The sequence below is a fragment of the Cynoglossus semilaevis genome, chromosome 10, assembly GCF_000523025.1.
Source record: "Cynoglossus semilaevis isolate Cse_v1.0 chromosome 10, Cse_v1.0, whole genome shotgun sequence".
NCBI lineage: Eukaryota > Metazoa > Chordata > Actinopteri > Pleuronectiformes > Cynoglossidae > Cynoglossus > Cynoglossus semilaevis.
Genome location: NC_024316.1, coordinates 20,391,123 through 20,413,511, shown reverse-complemented (window position 1 = coordinate 20,413,511; position 22,389 = coordinate 20,391,123). Strand labels below are relative to the sequence as shown.

The 22,389-nt window shown below is 44.5% G+C and overlaps 2 protein-coding genes across 7 annotated transcripts in view; one reads left to right on the top strand and one right to left on the bottom strand.

The window, feature by feature from the left end:
* Window positions 1–7,078: 7,078 nt before the first annotated feature.
* Window positions 7,079–15,826, top strand: LOC103385534 (sodium- and chloride-dependent GABA transporter 1-like). Of its 5 annotated transcripts, none has more exons than XM_008319461.3 (15): window positions 7,079–7,610; window positions 8,521–8,915; window positions 9,031–9,162; window positions 9,279–9,379; window positions 9,669–9,778; window positions 9,902–10,034; window positions 10,615–10,749; window positions 10,845–10,948; window positions 11,096–11,220; window positions 11,342–11,454; window positions 12,147–12,278; window positions 12,416–12,518; window positions 12,769–12,869; window positions 13,017–13,184; window positions 13,685–14,110. In XM_008319461.3, the coding sequence occupies exons 2-15, from the start codon at window positions 8,684–8,686 to the stop codon at window positions 14,108–14,110; spliced, it is 2,115 nt and encodes a 704-aa protein (XP_008317683.1). In that variant the 5' UTR covers window positions 7,079–7,610; window positions 8,521–8,683. The 5 variants fall into 5 exon arrangements, with proteins under 5 accessions (XP_008317683.1, XP_008317682.1, XP_008317681.1 ...); XM_008319460.3 differs by having other exon boundaries at window positions 8,463–8,915; XM_008319459.3 differs by lacking the exon at window positions 7,079–7,610 and adding an exon at window positions 7,711–8,128.
* Window positions 12,158–22,389, bottom strand: part of vgll4a (vestigial-like family member 4a) — a 20,280-nt gene continuing 10,048 nt past the window's right edge. Inside the window, exons 7-8 of one of the 2 annotated variants that reach the window (XM_025059243.1) lie at window positions 19,573–19,636; window positions 12,158–12,289 (exon numbers count right to left, since the gene is read on the bottom strand). The gene's annotated coding sequence lies outside the window, so the exon portion shown is untranslated. Of the gene's footprint in view, window positions 12,290–12,460; window positions 12,583–19,572; window positions 19,637–22,389 lie in introns of those variants that run through there. The other variant, XM_025059244.1, reaches the window with a different exon arrangement.

Genomic DNA, 22,389 nt, shown 5'->3' with positions numbered 1-22,389 from the left:
CCGTCCACGGCTCCCCACAGAACACTAAACTGCACAGAGTGGGGGACGCTTTATTTACACTGGTGGATTTTCTGGGGGGTGGATTTAATGTGGTCCGGTTAATCAGCATGATGAGTGTGTTAGCACACTGGCAGCTACTCCACTGAGGCACAGCAGCGGTCAGCCATGCCTGCATACACGAGGGTGAGTCGGAAAGTCCTCAGACAGATTGATGACAGGAGCCAGTTCAGACTGGTCTCGGTGTTGACCTGGGTCAGCGTCACACCTCTGTCCAGGGTTCAACTGTAGGACCTTTTTTACTGAACCCCTCAAAAAAAGAATCAATTCCAAATGAGAGCCAACGTCACATTTTTCAACCAAACTGAAATATAAAACATAACGTCATGTATTCAGCACGTTAACAGGAAACGGCTCGGCGGCAGGTTGTATAACGTCGTTAGAAATATGCAGCACATGTTTAATTTCACTGCACAGTCTCCCGCTCACGGGTTAATTACTGAACAGTTCGTCTGTGCAGAAGAAAGCCTGGAGGCCCGTGAGGCCCCTGGGGGCCCTGAGGCGGAGAGCCATATTTAAAGTGACTGTCCTTGAGGTTTCTCATTAGAAACTCAGAAAAGCACAAGTCACTTCAGATTAATTCTGTCCTGCAGATCCAGCTTGTTCCCTCTGATGTATAACTGTGTTCCGTCAGATGAAAAGTTAAAACGTATTTATTTCTACACGTGTACGTGAGCTTTTCTCCGACCGTTCTCTGATTGTTACAGGGTGTAGAACAGTTTCCTTGACAGAGAAAAACACTTCATGTTAGCCTTCACTGAAGCTGAGCCTCAACAGGGTTTAATACACGTTTAACGACTGAGTCTGAAAAATCTCATCGTAAAGTTAAAGCACAGATAAGTGAAAGTAGGGATGTCCGATACGAACTTTCTGCCGATATCTGATATTGTCCAAACACTCAATTTCCGCTTCCGATACCAACCAATAAATCTCAGGACCCTGACAGTGATTCCAGCATATTTGGCGAAACCCTGGCAATGCGTTAATTTTGATAACGAAAATTTGATAACGATCCTTACAGTTATTACACAGCTATGCTAATATCGAGCCGATAATATCCGATGTTATTGGACATCTCTAATAAAAAGCCTCCATGTTATGACGGCAGTTCTTCAATTGAGTTCAAATTCATTTTTACATTTTTCACATGACGTTCAGACACGGTAACACAGTATTTCGGGGGAAGGGTTAAAAAAAATGGAAATGTGCTTCTGCAAGCTTCATGTAAAAGCTTAGATGGACAATTTAGTCCTCGCACTCCAGTCCATTCTTGTCGGAGCTGGAAGGACGACATGTGACCGGCTCTCTCAGCTTTGAAGCCGTTAAACCTTTTTAAACCATGACAAATATTCTCCTGCAATTCTGCCACGGGGAAGGAGGGAAATGAAGGGGAAGAGGAAGAGCAGGGAGGCAGAGGAATTTTAAAATGAACGCCTTCCGCCTCAGTCTCACACGGTTAAAGTTTGTCTGTTTTTTGTGTCTCGTTTCTCCCGCGTTCACAAACACGTTGAGCTAACGATTCTGGACGAGCGTCGACGCCGAGGCGGCGGTAACGGTGCAGCGAGGGGACAGGGAGCGCAGGGACACACACGCTGCCTCCATGTCAGTGGTGTACGCGGCTGCACGGAACAGGTTAAGCAGTCAGTCAGTTTCCATAGTGATGTTGAATAGAGGGAATGGGGGAGACGGGGGGAGGAGGGGGAGGTTAGTGTGCTGAGACAGGTTTTGTCAAAGCCAGCGTTCACAGAGCTCCGTGTCACAGCTCCATCACATTCATGTTGATGTTCGTCTAACACGGTGGAGAGCGGTTAGGGATGCTGCCTAACAGCAGGAAGGTCACAGATTCGATCCCAGTGTGTGTGTGTGTGCGTGTTTGTGTGTTTTCTTCTGGTTCTCCAGTTTCCTCCCACGGTCAAAAACATGCAGATCGAGTTAATAGTTTATCTGTTCACACCATAGGTGTGAATCTAAGTGTGAATAGTTGTGAACGGCCGTCTCTGAACTGACTGGATCTTTCCAGCTTATCTTAAAGTCGTTAATAATACTGTAGTAATAATGTTGATTACTTGACTATGATGAATATTTTATATTTAGTATTTGAAAGTCTTCACTGGAATAATTAAAAAAAAAAATAGGAGACTCACGAACTGATCTGATATCTGGAAAATAAGGACAAAAAGATTTGAATCCAGTGGATCAGACTAGAGACCTGACATCAGACTGTGATCTTCAGTCGTTCTCTCGGAGTAACGCCTCAGGCTCTGATGTGATTGGACGACTGAATAGGCCTCTGTTCTGTCAGCGACACCTTGACGTATCGTCGTCTGTTTGTGTTCAACGTTACGACCGACCGCGTTGTGTGTTTTTATCTATTGACTCAGCCGGTCAAATGTTTGTGTTCAACGTTACGACCGACCGTGTATTTTTATCTATTGACTCAGCCGGTCAACAGCAGGAGAATCGTCCTGTGGTTCGATGAGAAGACTGGACCGTCCATCAGTCCTCAGACCAGAGGTTGGAGAACCAGTGGAAAGACCACACACACAGGAAAAAAAATCTAAAATAAACACTAAATAATAACGTTAGACAAAAATGTGATTTGAACCTGTCTGTCCAGATAAATTAGGCCCTTCGACAAATATAGTTGGTGGCCCAGACCTACAAGAAGGGGGCGCTAGAGAAACAAAAAATATAAATATATATATTTATGGACCACTGCCACAAAAAAATAACGTTCTGTATTAGGGGTGTGTAATGGAAAAAAAAAATCTAAAATAAACACTAAATACGATATACTGCGATACTATTGGCCGGACAACATATTGAAGCCCCCCCCCCAGTGTAGCTGTAGTCCCAGTGTGATCCTAGTCTGAGCCTCTGTTCCATCTGAACATCAGTTCCTAACTCTGGAACAGAGGGATCTACATTTGGAATCACTAGAGAAGAAAAAAAAGAACAAGAACATGAACCAACACCAGGAATATTGGACTGGGAGTTGGGGAGAAAAAAAAACAATAACACATGGAGGAGGAGATTGATACGGGATCAGGATATTTTAGGGTATCAACTAAGGATGTCCGATAATATAAGATCAGGAAATGTTGCGATTTTCCAGTGTAGTGAGATTTTCTTACATACAGTCTGTATTTAATACATCGTTAGATGTATCAACCAGTGATTAACATCAAATCAGATCCTTGATTACTGGTCTGACTCTTTGACCTCCAGGTCCTAGATGTTGCACCAAAAATGTCTTGTCTGCCCCCCGGCCCTCCCACTGTTCCCCCCCAAACCCCCCTCTCTGTAGTTAGGGTATTTTTAGGTTCTTTAATGTTCGTACACACACATTAACCGTCCAGTCCAGTCGTCATCTGTATGTGGGCTCACATCCCTCTGTAGCCCTGACACTCCTTTAACCCCCCCCCGCCCCCCCCGCCCCCCCAAGTCTAATCTTCAGCCTTAATGGACTTTTTGTAGAAGTTAATTAAGCATTTTCAGTGATAGCGGCACAGCAGTCCCAGCAGAGATCCATACGAGCGGGGAGAGACGGAGACCTATTACGCTGTTGCCTAGCAACGCATGTACAAAATTTGAAGCGATTTGGTGGTTATCCTGGAGGTCACATGTTTATGTTCCTTTTTATGTTTATGTTTTGAGCCATTATCGTCACACAGGGTTGGGAAACGATCCAAACAAAGAGCCTCACCTCGGTGCTTCAGACGTGGCAGCGAGGCACGTGACCGAAGCTGCTCAAATCACAGCTTCTGAAAAAAAAAGGCTTTTCTTAACATTTAGGCGGTGAATACTACACATCACGCCACAGCACGCCACGGTGACATGGACGGTGACAGCGAGGTCGTCTCTGCCGTCGTAAAGTTCTCGACCAAAGGTTAAATCAGGGAACACAAACAGCACACGGTCGGAAATTTGGAACATGATTCACTCAGTGTTCCTGGACTGTGATTGGCCGGCCCTCCTCACTGATTCCTACATCCCACTTAAACCGTGGATGTAAATAATATGAGCGGAAAAGCAATTTTTTCCGAAAAATGTTGTCTCAGCTTTTTTTGTAAATGGTGTGTTAGCGTGTGTCTAAATCAGCGTAGAAAGAGTGAGGCTTTTCTACGGAGGCAGAGAGAGAGAGAGAGAGAGAGAGGCAGAGAGAGAGAGAGATGCTGAGGCTCCACGCACTTCACAGCAATTTAGGTCATGCTAAACAAACGCAATACTACAGAAGCACACACAAAGAGGAGCCGCAGCCTCTGGCTGATTGGAGCGTCTTGGCTGCAGCCCAGTGTAGTGACTCGCTGGTTTTATCCTTAGACGTGGGCTACATCCCATTACCAATTTCCCCGGGAGGAGGCAGACCAGATTATAGACATATATCACAGGAAGGATTATTAGGTTATATGTTACTTCCACTGTGAAATATGAGTATTGCAATACTTCCATCACAGAGACAACGTTGCACAGCTGTAGTTTTTACTCCTTAAAATCCAGAAAAAACACACAGTCATCCAACGGAATGATGTTTTTTTTTTAACTTATATAATGTTATATAAGAAAGAGTTAATTTGATATGTAATATAGAGTTATATGATATTTTTTTAAATCCTGATACCATCATGGTCATCCTGTTACTGCAGTACTAGTTATCACACACACTTATCTAATCTAGTCTAATCCAACCAACTAAGTCTCACTTGTCTCCAGGTCCATACGTGTCCTGACAGTCATAAATAAATGGGATGTGAACACAACATGTTTCTGCCTCTTCCACCCGTGTGGCCAGAAACTAAATATTATTTACTTAATGTTCATTTAAATTTGTGTCACATTTTTCAGCCGTTCATCTGCAGCAGCAGCACTGACTAAATGGACTTGAACGTAGCATTTTTATTAGCCATATTTATTAGCCATATTTATTAGCCATATTTATTAGCCATAACTGCACGAGTCTTGATCTGAGCCTTTGAACCAATGAGGAGCCAGTAATGAGTCTGTCAGTGTTGAATGAGTTGTAACCTCCTCAACACTGAGATGATTTCACAGCCAGTGGTCCAGTAAAGAGGGAGCAGCCCCCCCTCACCCCTGTCCTCCCCCCGTCCCCCACTCCCCGCCCAATTAATGTCACTCTCCCTCTAAAAGCCACCGCGAGAGTGTTCTCAGCCTAATGGAGCAAGGACCACCATCACAGACCACTATCACAGATCACTATCACAGACCACTACCACAGACCACTATTACAGACCACCATCACAGACCACTACCACAGACCACCATCACAGACCACTACCACAGACCACCATCGTTTGGTGTCAAACACATGCTTCCAGTGAATTTTTTTTTTAAATGCTGCTGGTGGAGAATCTGTCGTCTGAATCAAGGCTAGGCCGCGGGGTTAGAGGTCACGGGCCGAGCGCGCACGTCACCAGTTTATTGGACTGGTCCAAGCACCTCATCAGCAGGTGTATAAATACGTGTCATGTTTCACTCGCCATGTCCGCAGGGACGGCGGAGCCAGCTGAGGCTTCAAATGCTACACTTCATGTGCTATCATTTAGTAGGTTAGTTCACCCCTCGTTGGTTCACCATCTGCTGCCCTTTCACTGCCTCAACTTCACAGACAGGGAAAAAAAAAAAAAAAACAGAACGTGGGAAGAACTTGTTCCACAGACATCAACAGTGTTCTCCAGTGGAACTCTTTCCACTTCCTGTTTTTTCTCTTCTTCTTCTCTTATTGTTTCATATATTGACAGTTAAACAGGTCAAGAAATTGGACTTGTTTTTCTCTTCTGTTATGGAAGAGAACAGTGTCAGTTGTTGAGGTTCACAGACCAGTTCAGTTGGTGATGGGATTTGACACAGTTTGACTGGAGATCATTTTGGTCGTACAAATCCTATTGTAAACAACATTTTTTAAACATAATAACTGAACGCTGCAGCAGGGTTTCTACACTGAACACAATCAGGTTCCAGTTTCCTCGCTCTCCTGATGTCACGCTCCTGCACCACAGCACAGCCATTAGCATAGCTAACAACAGCTAACTGGAGAGAACACAATACGTCTTTGTTGGTCTGGGTGTTTTTTTTCCATCTTGGACAACAACACGGGGATTTTACAAAGGAAAGATCCGAAAAATTCTGCCGGTTTCACGACAACAAATTCATCGACTCGTCGAACAGCTTTCAATCCTCTGACCCTGGAGACGCAGGTGAACTGCGTGTTTGATCCGACCTGAACTTCATGTCTTTGACTCTGTTTAAAGAAGAAGAAGAAAATGTGTCCTTACTGGTGCAGTCGCTGCTCAGTCAGGGGGGAAACAAGGGCCCAGGGCAGGTGGGAGGAGGGGGAGGAGGAGAGGGGTCAGAGGCTCTGCACGGTCCGGTGGGTCGGTCAGATATTTTTCTAAGAGGTGATAAATTCAAGGGAAAATGCTCTAAGAGGTGATAAATTCAAGGGAAAAAATGCTTTAAAATAAATCCAGGAAAAACAAAAAGTTAAAATGTTTTGTCTGAGAAAAAAAATAAAATTCCAAGTAATTCCAACATGAAAACGTCAGTGGGAATTTCTTACCTTTGCCCTTTAAATCCTGGCTCTGCTCCTGGAGAAATCTGTGCTTCCTGGTCTTTATATTCCAGCCTCGTTCTTCAGTCAGAATAATCCTTGGCTCCTGTATCGACCAGATTCTTTTATCGCCATTCGCCAGATTTTCAGTCATCGTTTCCTCCGACTCCACTGTAGGAAATGATTTGGAGAAAAAAAAAATACTGTAAAACAAGGCAGTACAAAATACACACAACAAAATGTTGCTGTAGAAAATATTATTTACAAAATACACTGGTACTCAAATATAATATGGAAATGACAACGACATAGATGGTAAAAAAAAAGATGGAATTACCAAGAAAAAGACTAAATATTTCAGTAGAAAAAAAATATATTGTACTATATATGCTGTCATCAATGTACTAATACATTAGCCTCACAGTCGATATGTTTCAATGTCTGTGTGTGTGTGTTAGTGTGTGTGTGACACAGAACATCACTTCTGGGATGTCGGTGGTAAAATATGAAGTGAAATAACAAAAAAAGTCCTAAATAAGACGTTTGTTGGTCTGATTCCGAGGAGCCGAGAGCAGAGGAGGAACAGAAGGAGGAGGGGGGAGCGGGGGGGGGCGACTTTGAGATGACATTGAGCCTGTGTGGTTGGGAGTTGGGTCTGCTGCGTGTTGATGTGAGACAGTCGTACAAGGAGAAGCGGCTGCTGCTGCTGCTGCCCCTGTTGGTCCAGCCTCTTCTTTCACCTCCTCCTCCTCCTCCTCTTCCTCCTCTTCTCTCCTCCCGCTGCTGAGCGTCAGCTCTGCTCCCTGCTGGTCAGCTCCTGCTCGGACTACTCCATCGCAGCGCGGGCCCGTGAGGCATTTAATGGAAGTAAAATCTGATTTTGTTCCGACAAACTGCGGGAGTTTACAACTTCAGGCCCAGCAGGGATTACAGGCGGCTCGGCCCGGGGTCCGCGGCCCACAGAGCAGCAGAGCGCACGTTCGTGGTGAGTGAACTGGCTGCTCAGTACCTGCGTCTGTCCGTGTGTCTGTCGGTCTGTCTGTTCATGTGTGCGCGCGCGCGCGTTTTCTACGAATTCCGTGTGTTTTGCCTTTGCAGCTGCAGACGGTCGGTTTGGTTGAATTGTGAATGAGCGTCAGAGTCCGAGTCCGAGCTCTGCGTCCGCACGCGTCAGCCAATTAACTGCAAGATTGATTAGTGTTTGCTGGAGTCTATTGGCTGCAACAAATGTGCAGAGTTATTGCACTGCGTCTAACGACGCCTGTGGTTCTGAGTTAATCGAACAGAACTGAGGCGCCGCGGCTGCGGACTGGTGCGTAAAGCTTTTACGCATTCGACATCCCTTTGTCTCCACTGGGCTTTTTGGTGATTTTTTTTCCCCCCACTCGGCTCCGTGTCTCTCTGTGTTTCCAGGCTGTTTTTATTCTAACGTGCACCGGATCTGCAGAATCTGCAGGTGGCTCAACTTGGTTCTGCCTTTTCCTCATCGGCTGTTTCCTCTCGGTGCGTCTCAGGCTCACGGTGCGCGTTTATGGTTTTCTGCTTGAAGGATTTGTCTTAAAGTTATATCCTGCTTTAACCTGAATTCACCTCATTATTTATTTATTGATTGATTGATTATTTATTTATCATGTTTTTACTGCCGTGGGTTTTGGGGGATCTGGTTTAATTCCCGCGCGCTCTGCTGTTGTTGTTGTTGTTGTGTAATATCTCGGGGTTTTTTTCGTCTGATATGAACGAAAATATTTGCATGTTTGAATTAATTGACGTTCTGTGATTGCCTCCCTCCCCGTCCCCCCCATCCCCCTCCCTCATTGGTCCATATTGGCCTCATTAGTCTCCACATCTTGTGCGTCTCCTGAGACGTCGACCAATTGCTCTCTCCACGGTTCCAGGTTAACGGAGACTGACGAGCCGTGCGCGCGCGCGTGTGTGCGTCCAGGGTTCATCTCCATTTTGCTCCAGAGGTTGGGTCGTTAAACCGCGAAGCTGCTATCTACGTGGACTGGTGCAGAATCCTCCCGTCCCACTGCCAGGACCTCTGCCAAACCCAGGGCCATGGCGACGAACGGCACCAAGGCGGATGGACAGGTGACGGAGCTGAACGAGCTGACGACCAGCAACGACAAACCCAAGTCACTGGACGTCAAGGGCGAGAAGCAGAAAAAAGAGTTGCCCGACAGAGAAACCTGGGCGGGAAAATTTGATTTCCTCCTGTCCTGCGTGGGTTACGCAATCGGCCTGGGGAACGTTTGGAGGTTTCCGTATCTGTGTGGGAAAAACGGTGGAGGTAAACAACAGATTTGATGACGATTTGACAGAGAAATCACTCAGGTGTAAATGTGTTGGCAGTTTGGTTTGAAGCCGTCAGTATGACCGAGCCTGCTTTCCCTGTGTCTGCTCAGGAGCCTTCCTGATCCCATACTTTCTGACTCTGATATTTGCTGGGGTTCCACTGTTCCTGCTGGAATGTTCTCTGGGTCAGTACACCTCCATCGGAGGACTGGGTGTGTGGAAGCTGGCTCCCATGTTCAAAGGTAAACCGTTTGTACCTGTTGAAGCTGTAAAAAAAAAAAAAAATACAAACACCATGTTAAAATACTGCTCTACTCCAGAGTACTGCAGTAGTTTCACTGCCATTACTGTGTCGTAGGTGTGGGCCTGGCAGCAGCTGTGTTGTCCTTTTGGCTTAACATTTACTACATTGTTATCATTTCCTGGGCCATTTACTACCTGTACAACTCCTTCACCGCTGTAAGTATGACGCACTTTACCCCTGTGGGGCAGATACACCTGCTGGGACTGGGGTCTTTGAGAATCCTGGGTCACAGACACAGAGATTTGGGGCAATTATTATCATGTTAAAAATTTGTTGAAAAAAAAAATTTAATTCTTGAACCTCTCAGCAAGATCCTTGTGGACCCCCCAGGGGGTTACCAACCAGCTATTGAAGACCTTTTTCCTAGGAACGTTGCACTGATAAGAAACTGCTCATCCGTACATAATGAACATAGTAATACTATGAAAACGTGTACTTCCTCAGGACCTCCCATGGAGCTCATGTAACAACCCTTGGAACACAGACAGATGTTACACCAACTACAGCATCGCAGACACCACCAACCTGACCAGTGCAGTGATGGAGTTCTGGGAGTAAGACATGCATTGGTTTCTGGTTTTCTTTTTTTTTTTCTTGCCAACAACCTTAGAGCCTAAACATGTCTCTTCTGCTGATGCTCATGTGAACCACGGCCTTGTTGTCGCTCTGACTCTCAGGCGCAACATGCATGAAATGACCGATGGCTTGGAAAAACCAGGCCAGCTTCGAGTGCCGCTGGCAATAACACTGGCCATCGCCTGGGTCCTCGTCTACTTCTGTATCTGGAAAGGGGTTGGCTGGACCGGGAAGGTAGGATGTGTTTTAACTCTTCTCCACCAGGGGTCCTCACCAGTGCTCACGCTGTCGATTTGTACTATAATTAGGACATTGTTTTTTACAAGACGAAATGACAGTGAGGACATTTATTGATGTAGACTAGAGAAAAATAATTCATCTGCGCCGACGTCCAATCAATGCAGACTTCATCTCACGAGGGTGAGAGCCAATCAAAGCTAGGTTTGTTTGCGAGAAGGCGGGACATTGAAACGGTGATCCAGTCGTAGTGAGGAGGGATTTAAAGAAGTAACCAATTAATTAGGAGATAATGACTGAATTTATGACAGAATTTAAAATTCAGACATAATTTAGAACATGGAGTCATGACATCTTTTAAAGCTCAAACTTGATTGGTCAGATTAATTAGTTACTTCATTATAATTTATATATTTTAATACTAGAAGTTTTTATATTTTAATTAAGTAAATAAATAAATCTCAAATGGGCATTAATGTCACTGGTACTAAACTCATATATATTAACATATACAGTATATACATATATGTACATACATCCATACTGTATAGCTGATCGCCGTCTCTGGTCTCCACAGGTGGTTTACTTCTCAGCCACTTATCCTTACTTCATGCTGTTCATCCTCTTCATCCGTGGCGTGACTCTACCTGGAGCCACTGACGGGATTCTGTTCTACATCACCCCCAACTTTGAGAAACTGAAAGAATCGGAGGTGATGACACGATTACACGGCTCACGCCGACAAACTGCCTCCGGGGGCAGCGGCGCGCGGCCTCACACTGGTTAACGCCCACTCTCTTTCCTCAGGTCTGGCTGGACGCAGCGACCCAGATCTTTTTCTCCTACGGATTAGGGTTGGGGTCCCTGATAGCTCTGGGCAGCTACAACCCGTTCAAGAACAACGTCTACAGGTGAGGGTCACTAGTCTGAGACTCTGTTCCATCTGAACATCAGTTACTAACACTGGAACAGAGGGATCTACATTTGGAATCACAAGCTCCGATCGAGACATTTCTTTAAGAGTTGCCAACAGGTCAGTGTTGTCTTTCCGTCCTCAGAGACTCCATCATCGTGTGCTGCATTAACTCGTGCACCAGCATGTTCGCTGGATTTGTGATCTTCTCTATCGTCGGCTTCATGGCCCACGTGACGAAGAAGGACATCGCCGACGTAGCAGCTTCAGGTACGAACTCCACGTCTCGTTTACTGATCCTGACTTTTTCACAGCGTTCGTCTTCTTCTCTGAGTCAAATGGGATTTTTTTTCTTTTTCCTTTTTTTTTCTTTCTCCCATTTCGTTTCCAGGGCCTGGATTAGCCTTCCTGGCCTACCCCGAGGCCGTAACCCAGTTGCCTGTGTCTCCTCTCTGGGCTATTCTCTTCTTCTCTATGCTGCTCATGCTGGGCATCGACAGCCAGGTGAGGGGCTTGGAGCTGATCTGTCCCTGAGCTGACCTAAATATTTAAATGTGGAGAACATTTCAGGCAGCTCTGCTCCATCAGCCTACAGCTGTTCTGTGGTGGACGGATGGAGCGGACGTACAGTAACTTTACTGACTTTTGTTCCAGATCAACATTGAAAGTTGATGATATTCTCATTTAAAAAGAAAAAAAAATCAATCAGTGAATTATTTCAACTCTACGACTGAAACTGAAGCATTGACATTTAATTTGACCTACTGTAACTCCAGTACAAATCCACCAGCAGCAGAACTTCTGTGTGTAAATATAAGACTAGTGGTTTATAGTAGTACTGCAGTGTCACAGTAGCAGTACTCTCCACATCAGAGGCACTACCACAGCAGTTAGAAGACGTTTGGTTTTTAAAAAAATATCATGCAGCTCAATGGGAAATATGACCATAGACAGAGGTCCTCAACATGGGGCCCGTGGCCCCTAAGCGGTCCAAACAGGTAAAGCAAAATTTTTAAATGACCAATTATTTAGCGACAATATGAATTATTATAAAAATAGTAATATCTCTTTAATCCTGGGATCTCAGGGGTTCAACCATTATCATAAATATGTCAGAGTACTAGTATTAGGTACTGCAGTATCTGGATGTGTGTGTGAGTGTATTTACATGTGTGTTCCTGTGGTTCTGCCCTCAGTTCTGCACAGTCGAAGGCTTCATCACGGCTCTGGTGGATGAGTTCCCCAGACTTCTGAGGGGGAGACGAGAGCTCTTCATCGCGGTCGTCTGTCTGGTGTCATATGTGATTGGACTTTCAAACATCACACAGGTACAGCAGCTCTGTAAATGACACAGGTGTGACCGTGGTTAAGATCCACAGCAGAGAATCACAATCTTAAGATGTTTTTGTTTTTTTTTTGTCAACCATGTTATTCTTCTAACACTTCTCCGTTGTCCATTAACCAGGGCGGCATCTACGTGTTCAAGCTGTTCGACTACTACTCTGCCAGTGGGATGTGTCTGCTGTTCCTGGTCTTTTTTGAATGCATTTCCATATCCTGGTTTTATGGTGGGTACCATCAGTGAATCCTGGTACAAAGTACTACACGTACAGTGCACGGTTGCTTTGGTAACTGAACCCAGAAGAAGAAAAAAAAAATTACTTTTGGAAAAATTTGATTTTTACATCACCAGTGTCAAAAATGGGTGTAAGAAAATATCAATACACTGAAATGCTGCAATATTTCGTCATTGTCTTTAGTATCTTTGAATGAATGGAATATTTGGGACTGAAGTATTTTGATCCATTTGTCCGACAGGTGTGGACAAGTTCTACGACAACATCCAGGAGATGATTGGCTACAGGCCTTGTATTTGGTGGAAGATGTGCTGGGTGGTCTTCACGCCCCTCATTGTCGCCGTGAGTACCCCGAGTACACAGTACTACACATGACAAATGAAGCGATAAATAAAGTCAATATTTGCCGCCTGCTGCCGTGTCAGGCTCAGAGCGGCGCCCCGCACTCGCTGGGGTCAAGATGCATGAAGCGTCTGGTGTCTCCCACAGGGCGTGTTCCTGTTCAGTGCCATTCAAATGGTTCCTCTCACCATGGGAGACTACGTGTTCCCAGCCTGGGGTCAGGGAGTCGGCTGGCTCATGGCAATGTCCTCCATGGTGCTCATACCAGGATACATGGTCTACATGTTTCTGGGACTTAAGGGAACGTACAAAGAGGTGAGACGTTTCATCACTAAGGCTGTTGTTAGGTTATTGACGTAGTACTAGTAAAGTTTACCACCAAAAAAAACATCACCTAGGAAATCATCAGTACTAGTTTATGTCAGTACTTCGTCTGGGGAACTAACCACTCAACTATTGAAGAAATTACAAATAAAATATTTGTCAATTCTGATCAATAATGGAGAACAGAATGAAGACTGTAGCCCTACTACAGTCTGTGAACAGTCTATGTTTGACAGTCATCAAATGCCGCAGGTCAACTGACGACAGCACTTCACTTTTCTACACAGCTGCTGGAGGATATTGGTAAAAAAAACAAAACAAAACAAAAAATCTAAATAAAGAATAAAGGTCTAACACGTTGTTGAGGTCGTGGTTCACGGCTACAGTAAACCTTCTACCACCCAACTTTAAAAGACAAACGGGAGAGAAGGGATTGAGCTAAATTTCGTGTTGTTTTCCCGTCCTAACTCTGGAGTTTGTCTCTTTTGCAGCGACTTCGGATAATGCTCCAGCCTCCTGCCGTGGTCAGGCGTCAGGAGAACGGCCCCGAGCAGCAGGTGGAGTCCAACGTCGCTAACCTGTCCAGCCCTGCCAACCCAGCCGAGCCAGCTGTGGCCAACGCCACCAGTCCCACGGGTGCATCCTCCCTCAACGCCACGAGCCCTTCGACCCCGGCTAACCCTACTCCGGCACCGGCTAGTCAAGCCACCGCTGCTAGCCCAGTGACCCAAGCGGCGACCAGTCCCGTCATCACCACCACCATCACAACTGTCACTCCGGGCAACCCCGCCACGACCACCTCACCAGTTGGCTCCGCCGGCCCGCCACCTAACCCAGCCAGTCCAACGGAGCCGGTCAGCACCGCGGCCCCAACCAGCCCGACCTCTAACCTGACCACTGCCGAGGCGAACGTGTAGGTGACATACAAACCCTCAAGGAGCATGTAGACAAAAGAGAACATTACAGTGGACTTCCAAGATTTCAATTGATTCACCTACCTCCGGGGGCAGTATGTAATCAAAACAGATTCTCAAACCATCTTTAAGTTTTCTGCATTTGTAAAAGACCGAGACAGTGGCGTCTCTTTGTTGGTTTGTATTCTGAGATCAATGTCAAAGACTGTTAGTCACAAGTACAACCATAGGTTAAAAAAAATACTGTGTAAAACTGTGAGAAAAGAAAAAACAGAGATATAGGTTAGAAATTGTTGAATATCTCCATGAATCCAGTAAATACCGTGTGAATATAGTAGATGAAGTAGTGATCAAAAAGGACGTCGTGAGAAACGCAATGGATGGCGTCAGTTTTAATGTGGATGTTTACCAAACCTCACGCCTGTTGTCTCTTTTCCAAAAGTTGCTCTGTGAGATGAAGCACAGGCCACGAGGCCGAGCAGGAGCTCTGAGAACGCACACAGCCAATCAGAAGCTCCGGAGTAAATCCAGTGTTTATTAGAAAAAGCTCTTGTGTGTGAGAGAGACTGTTATCATTTATTCCTTTTTCGGTACAAAAAAAAAAAAATAGAAAACCTATGTGATTTTTAGAATTATTTTTAGGATGTTTTATACTTGTACGTGTCGTGATGGAGGACCAAAATCAACAGGCAGACAAACGCAAAAACTATGCCATTTAGTGTTTGGTTGACGAAGCACAGGGTACGAAGAAGTACACAAAAAGCACAGGGTTAGAAAAGTGAATTACAAAAAAAAAAGAATCGACTATCCCTTAATAATGAGTCAGTCCTGTTTACGTTTTGCATGCATTACTCAGGAACATCGGTGAAAACGATTTCACAAATGTCTCCGGACAAATAGTAAAAATTAAAAAATATAAACTGCCAATACATCTATTTCCAGAAACACATTTTACACCTGGATCAACTTTGTGTCAAAGTACAGTAACTATTTTTCTTAAAACCTAATAATCCGTTATAGTTGGATCAAAATATCTTCAGCAATACACACAGGAAGTAGGCGATTATTTCCAGGCCAGTACGCGGCTGCATGTCTCTCTTTTTGTTCGTGTCGTCTTCACAATTGAAAAGCACAAAGCTTTAATTTCCCCCCCAGACTTTGGCCAGCGGTGCGTGTGTGTGTATGTATGTGTGTGTGTGTGTGTTAGGACAATGTTAGTTTGCTTTTATGGCAGCTACTGTGAGAAGGCATCGGGTGGAGCGGGCGGAGAGGTGAAATGGCAACAGTTCAATGTCCTGTGAATTTTGTATAAAGTTAATCTGCCGCAGTTTTCTCTGGAACTTTGTTGTAAAACCGTACTGTTGTAAAACATGTTACTGTGAATGTCTGTACTACATGAGAAATTATTGTCTAAATGTTGAGAAAAAAAAATATGGAGTTGCTGTTTTCTGCAATAATATTTTGAACAGAGAAGATGAAGCACATATCTTACAGAAGTCCGACAGAAAATGACGATGACAATGAAGATACCGACCACTATATCAAAGATAGAAATTATGTCTAGTAAAACAATATTGTTTTGTATATTTTTAACTGTCTCACTGCCTAATGTAAAACATATAAACATGATATGTATCTATATGGTGTCACATTATAAAGCACGATTGTTATGTTGTACAAACAGAAAAAAAAGGCTGACAAATAAAGAGTTCTAGAAAATAGAAATGAAAATCGTGACTGGAATATGTGTTTACATTGAACTGGAGTGGAACACGACAACTAAACCGTGATGAATACTGCAGTAATTGGCCAGGAAATATTTCAGTTTTACTTATAGATCTGAACGAGGCACCGCGATGTCTGCTAGTACGATACTTTCCCGTTAATATAGTTCCTTGACGTCTGAGGAGTGCAGTAAGGCAGTGTATGACATTCTGGCAGGTATGCTAACCTGTCAGGACAGCAGACGATAAACTGAGGTTTAACTGTATACGTTCAACATTATTCTGTCGACTAGCCTCATTTTGAGACACACTTCCAGACTTTCGCAGATTATAAAACATCTACTTTACTCAAGGTGTAGACAGAGACTCCAGAAATACAAAAACGTGAACAAAATCCAAGTTAATCTTCAATAATAAGCTTGACAAAAAAAAAAAAAATCAAAGACACTGAAAATTGCCATCGCAGGTTTTTACAGCAAAACACGTGAGGCGTCAGGAGAAGATCGACTAACTGGGGTTAAAAGCAACGAGTGAAGACAGGAAGGGGAGAAAAATCATCAAAAGACGAGGACAGAGAAGACTGTGAAGCCATTCCATTTATGAAGTGTCAGAAACACAGGCTGCTGCAGAGATGCCACCACACAAGAAAACCAACAGCACAAAACAGCTCTGGCCCCGGGGCCTGATGTGCCTGCACTCGCCCCATCTCCACCAATCCAAATATGACTCTGTGTGTGTGTGTGTGCACATCTTGTTGCCCCCCCACCCCACCTCCCACAGTTGCTGCTTCCATTAGCTTTCAGTGTGATAAAAGAGATAGCACCAGCTGACACCACAACAATAACTCGCCATGGATAAAAGAATGAGATGTCCTCTCCAGGAGCTGGTGGGAGAGCTGGAGAAAAAGAGAGGGTGAGAGAGAGAGGGAGGGGGGAGGGAGGAGGGAGGTTATGGCCAGAAACGTCTGAATCAGGAACCTGTTTTTTACATTTTAAAACAGTCATGCTTTCTGAACCAATCTCTGTCCAATCATCACGTAGACGACCAGCTTCTGTCCCCACCCACTGATCACTGACCCTCGCTGAAGTGATACTCACGTTGTTTTGCAATTAGCATTTAATTAGCATCTGATCTGCATCGACAAAGCTACCCAGCGCTTCAACCGCTGACGCCTGACGCAGCTGAGCTTCAACAGGGTTACTACACTCCACTGCTGAGGATCGGTGATAACCAGCTGGTTCATAATTAACTAGTCACTTAGTCATTGTAACCTGATGACATGTCAGTTAAATGGAGACATCAGAGCATCGATCTGAGGACAACTCAGCTACAACGCTGTCGTAGTTTAATAACGTCTGCTCGCCATTGTGCACGATGGGGGGAGAAAAGGTGGGGGCGGGGTGCAGTGTGTTTGTGTGAACCGGGCTTTGACTAATGCCCCTGTGGCTGCTGATGGATGACTAGCTAGCCTCCTTTATTCCCAGTTGTGTAATTTAGCATTATTACATATGAAAACCATTTGCCGCCGTGACAGCGAGGACTGATGTGTTAGCACCAGCAGCCTCGTGGATCATCACTGAGGATCATCACTGAGGGCTGAGGAGGACAGAAGAAGGAAGCTCTTTATTAGCTGCTAGCTGCCAGCACAACACCATTAGTCTGAGTTCAGGTCCAGATGTTTCAGCACTTAGACACTGATGGCTTTCTTTTTTCTTTTTTTTTTTCTGTTTCTGTTCCTGGCTATTATAACATGACCTATAAAAACATAAAAACATCACATTAGCATCTCTTAAATATTCAGGGCTACAGTGAATGTTTTTATGTTCATTTTACCTGCAAAATCCAGAGGAAACTGTACACCTTTAAACTGCAAAAGGCATGTTTGAATAGATATATATACAATATATACACACACATATATATGTATATATGTACATATATACCGTATATAAACATATACAAAAAAATGTACTTTTACTTTAGTGGTAGAACCAAATTAAAAAAAATTTAAATTAGAGAATTTGTCACAGAATAAAATAATTGTTGATAATATTTTAAGATCATATATTTCTGAGGCTAATTTCGACAGCGGAGACGAGTCTGTATCTTCACCCGTGCACTCTACGTACGCTGTTTAATTACGTTTTCATTCCATCAACTCCACGTTTGTCACGCTGTTTTTTTTTTCTTCTTCTTCTTTGACTTAATGGGAAAATAAAGGAGCCCGATGCACTGAGTGTCATTTTCATGTTCTGTCTCATTATGCTGATGACACGTCGTTGTGTAACTCCGTGTCACGCACATGTAAACAAACCTGACCACGCAGTGACATCATCAGAGCAGATTTATGTGTTAGTGTAGATTTCTCTGATGTTATGCTGACAGTGGGCTCCATGCTGTGACCAGGGGGCGTGGGGGGAGGTTGTTGGCACCCTCTGTGGCAGAGCCTATTTTTAAAAGTTAAAGTGCTTGTAATGCAGCCGCGAGAGAGGACACTGACAAACAATCTGCTGATCCACGATGCCTTTGTGGAGGATGCTGGAATGATTAGGCTTAAAAAGTCACACATGATCCGAGCTGCGAGCCTCAGAGTCGGAGCACAAAGAACTGACGCTGCTGTGAAGATGAAACGACGACGATGTCAGGAATTTAGACTTTAAACCATATCTGTTTTTAGCCCGGTTTCCTTATTAAAATTTAAAAAAAATCTTTTGGTTCTGTGTCAAAGGTTAACCTGAATGATTTATATGGACACACGCTGTGTGTGTTGGCAAGAATCTGGCGATACGATACGAATCGCAATGCAGGGGCAATGGTACGATATATTTTGCGATGTATTGCCATAGTAAACGTACAATGCTGTTCCATCTGAACCTCAGGTTACTAACACTAGAGAAAGAACTAAATCAACCGTGCGATAGGAATGATACGGTATCGTGAAATATCAACCGTGCGATAGGAGACATCGATACAATATCGTGAAACTAAATATTGCAACATGTCAGTGTATTGATATTTTCTTACATCCCAAAACGATACTAATATAATTAGGGCCTACAGTGGTGCAGTGGTCCGCCACCTAGAGGCTGTGGGTTCAGTTCCTCTACGGCCCCATCAGTAGGTCTCATCCCTGCTAAAGGAACAAAATGGATTCTCCTTTTCCTAACGCAGTCCATCAGAGGGTCTCATGTAGAGACAAACATCCATTCACACTCACATTCACACCAGTGGTCAGTGTAGAGACAACAACGACTCTGAACCCCACCCAACACGGTTGTCGACCACTGGGAGAGGACAGAACATCACAAGCCGACCTTTTCTCCACCTCAGGACTGCAAACACATTAATGAGCAGCTAATTTAAGAAAATGCTTCAAACTAGGTGTGAATGCAGTCAAACGTGCACGTCTGACTGTGATTCTGTTCACACCGGGACAAATAAAAAAAATAAATCCCACGTATATTCAGTTCCTTCAGCTTTTCTAACTGTGAGTTCTAATGACACAGCAGATATTGCAGGAGAGGAGAAGCAGAGCATGAGATTCCTGAAAATATACACTGCAGAGGTTTTCCTGTCACACATCATCAGGGTTTGTCATAGTCACTGTAAGAACATCTGTGGGTTTAAAATACCAAAATCCCTGCTCTGGGGTTTTAAACCGATCCTTCAGAACGGCTTTAATTTGATGACATTATATCATTACTCGCCTACTTTACCCACATATGAAAATCTGCACTTTACCTCAACTTTATGGACCTGTTCAGGCGGTGGAGTGGAGCCACTGGAGAAAAGTTCAAATTAGGACCTGCAAAAAAAAAAAAAGATGATGTTTGACTTCTGGATAATACCTTTGTAGGGATGAAACGATCAACTCACCAAACAATATCGCAATTGTTTCAATCATGACACGATTTAATCACAATTATTTACAAATTAATCACCCACTAACAGGGAGAGCTGTGATTTGATCAGAACTTTTCAAAAAAACAAAGCATTTTCCAATCAGAGCAAACGTCACATTTTTTAACCAAACTGGATACATATTAGATCTAGAACCATCTGATACTTTTTCTTTTCATGATAATTTAATTTTGGGTTTCAGTCCTTAGACCAGACGGAGAAGCAGGTGACCTGCTGTCAAAGGTCGTCCTCCAAACTCCTACAGAGAAGAGATTCTGATGGAAACACCAGTGAAGAAGAAGAGTTTGGACTGAAAGACAACTTTTTGACTTATACGTTCCTGTGGAAATGGTCAAAATCATATCGGTGCAGTGGTATTTGCGTGTTTGTTTAAATGCATACTTGAATACGTGTACTGTTTGTGAGTGTGTATCAGTACTACGGGCCAGGGCAGCAGCAGGAGCAGCTCCTTCGCAGCTTCGGTGACGATGTGCGTTCTGTCAGATTACGCCACCACATTCTTCACGCCTCACTCCTCTGGATGTTCACTAAGTCCTGCACTAATGATGGTGACAACTGTCGGCGCGGTGAAGAAGAGCGCGGAGACGACGATGAAGGAGGAGGAAAATCCTGTGGCTTCGACTTCTTTATTTCCCTGATTTGGACTTAACTGCAGGACAAGACGAGTACACGTAAACACGGGCTCTGCTACTGCGTCTGTGACGAGGATTACATCCAGCCACTTCACCACCTCAGGCCAGATTATCATTGGGCCCCCCCCCTCGTCCTGTAGCCCCCACCACACCCCCTCACAGAAAAATAAAAAAATGAATCAACGCCAACCTTAAAAGACCAAAAACACTGACGTTTAAAACAATAGTGATAATTAAATGGAACCAAACGAGGCCTGTCCTGTACTGTACTTTCCTGTCCTGTACTTTCCTGTACTGTACTATACTTTCCTGTACTGTATTGTCCAGTCCTGTACTGTCCTGTACTGTACTTTCCTGTCAAGTCCAGTACTGTCCTGTCCAGTCCTGTACTGTCCTGTACTGTACTTTCCTGTCAAGTCCAGTCCTGTCCTGTCCAGTACTGTACTGTACTGTCCTGTACTGTCCCTTGTCCTTCCAGGTCTGTTACGGTCCAGTCCTGTACTGTACTGTCCAGTCCTGTACTGTCCAGTCCTGTCCTGTACTGTACTCTTCATTCTAACTCTGCAGCGCTGACATAGAACATATCCCAAATGAGTCCAGTGAAGCAGTTATTTAGGCCTGGATGACACACAGTGTAGTGTAAAAATACAACAACCTGAGTTTCTAAGAATATCCATAGGGAATACTGCCCCCTGCTTTCTCACAAATGTACTTTTGCAACAGCACTCGTGTCTCGATCCAATCGTATCTGGATCAGATTTTCCACATTAAAAATAACTAAAAATTAATTCTCCAGAAATATACTATTAATTATCCCCCCAACTAAACATCAAAAACAAAGACATAAACAAATATATTGATAATATAAAATAATAATAATTAATAAAACAATTTATATTATTGTTATAAAAATGGGTAAAATACCCCAGCGAGGGACAGTGAGTGAAACAGCGCCACAGTGTGGGTGTCGGAGCTCGGTTGAGAACCCGTTACTAGATATTTTCTCTTATCAGGAGCAAAATCATGCAATAGTTCCAGACTCGTCACATGTAATACTTGTACGTCGGGGAGCTCGTATCCAGGGGCTCCACTGCACCACAGGGATGACGCCGTATTTGAATAAACACAGTGACATTGGACTGGATATTGGCTAAAGAACATATCGTTGTTTCTAGAACTCTGTCCGGTGGCGGCCTCTAATGCAGCGTTGGACGCGTCACGTCCTGTTACGCTGACGACCGGCCACACACGCACATGCCGTGTGTGCGGCGCGGGGCGGCAGACCAGACGCTGTCAGGTGTGATAGCGGTTTCTAGCTCCAAACCAGCAGTGAAGCCTCGCCCTCTTCCACTTCATCTCCAGTTTGTCTGATTCCACAGCCTCTGCACCACTGCACGCCTGCGCCGCGTCCTAACGCTGCTTTTATTTCTGGCTCACCTACACGTTCCCTCAAAGCTGAGGACCAGAGATAACCCCCCCCCACCCCCCACTCCACTCCACTGGTCCACCTCCCTCCATCAGTGCCTGGGTGTAGACACAGATAAGACCGTGCTGCTGATCCCAGCTCTTTGGACCAAATCAAAGACTTCCACAGACGCAGAGGTTAAAGGTGGTAGTGGGGGGGGCTCGAACACCCACCCATCACATCAAATTGATTTTTACACAATTACTACAGCAACGACTACATCAGACCTCAGTCCACGCCCCAGGACAACTGGATGTGACTGTAGCTCAGGTGGTGCTAACGCTGTCCTATAACCGGGGTCGGTAGGTTTTATCCCCCCCCCCCCAGAGAAGAGCCATACCAGTACAGTCCATGTACCAGTTACACTTCAAAAAACAAGGAGCTCGTTGATGTTCCTGGTCTTTGGGCAGGTGAGGTAAATATTTCCCAGGTTAAACTTGGATCAACATTTCTAGTCTGTAGTTCAGTTCACGTCCCTGTCTGTTCTGTCTGTTTGGTTTCAACATGAAGAGGAGAAGAGGAGGAGGAGGCAACGATGTA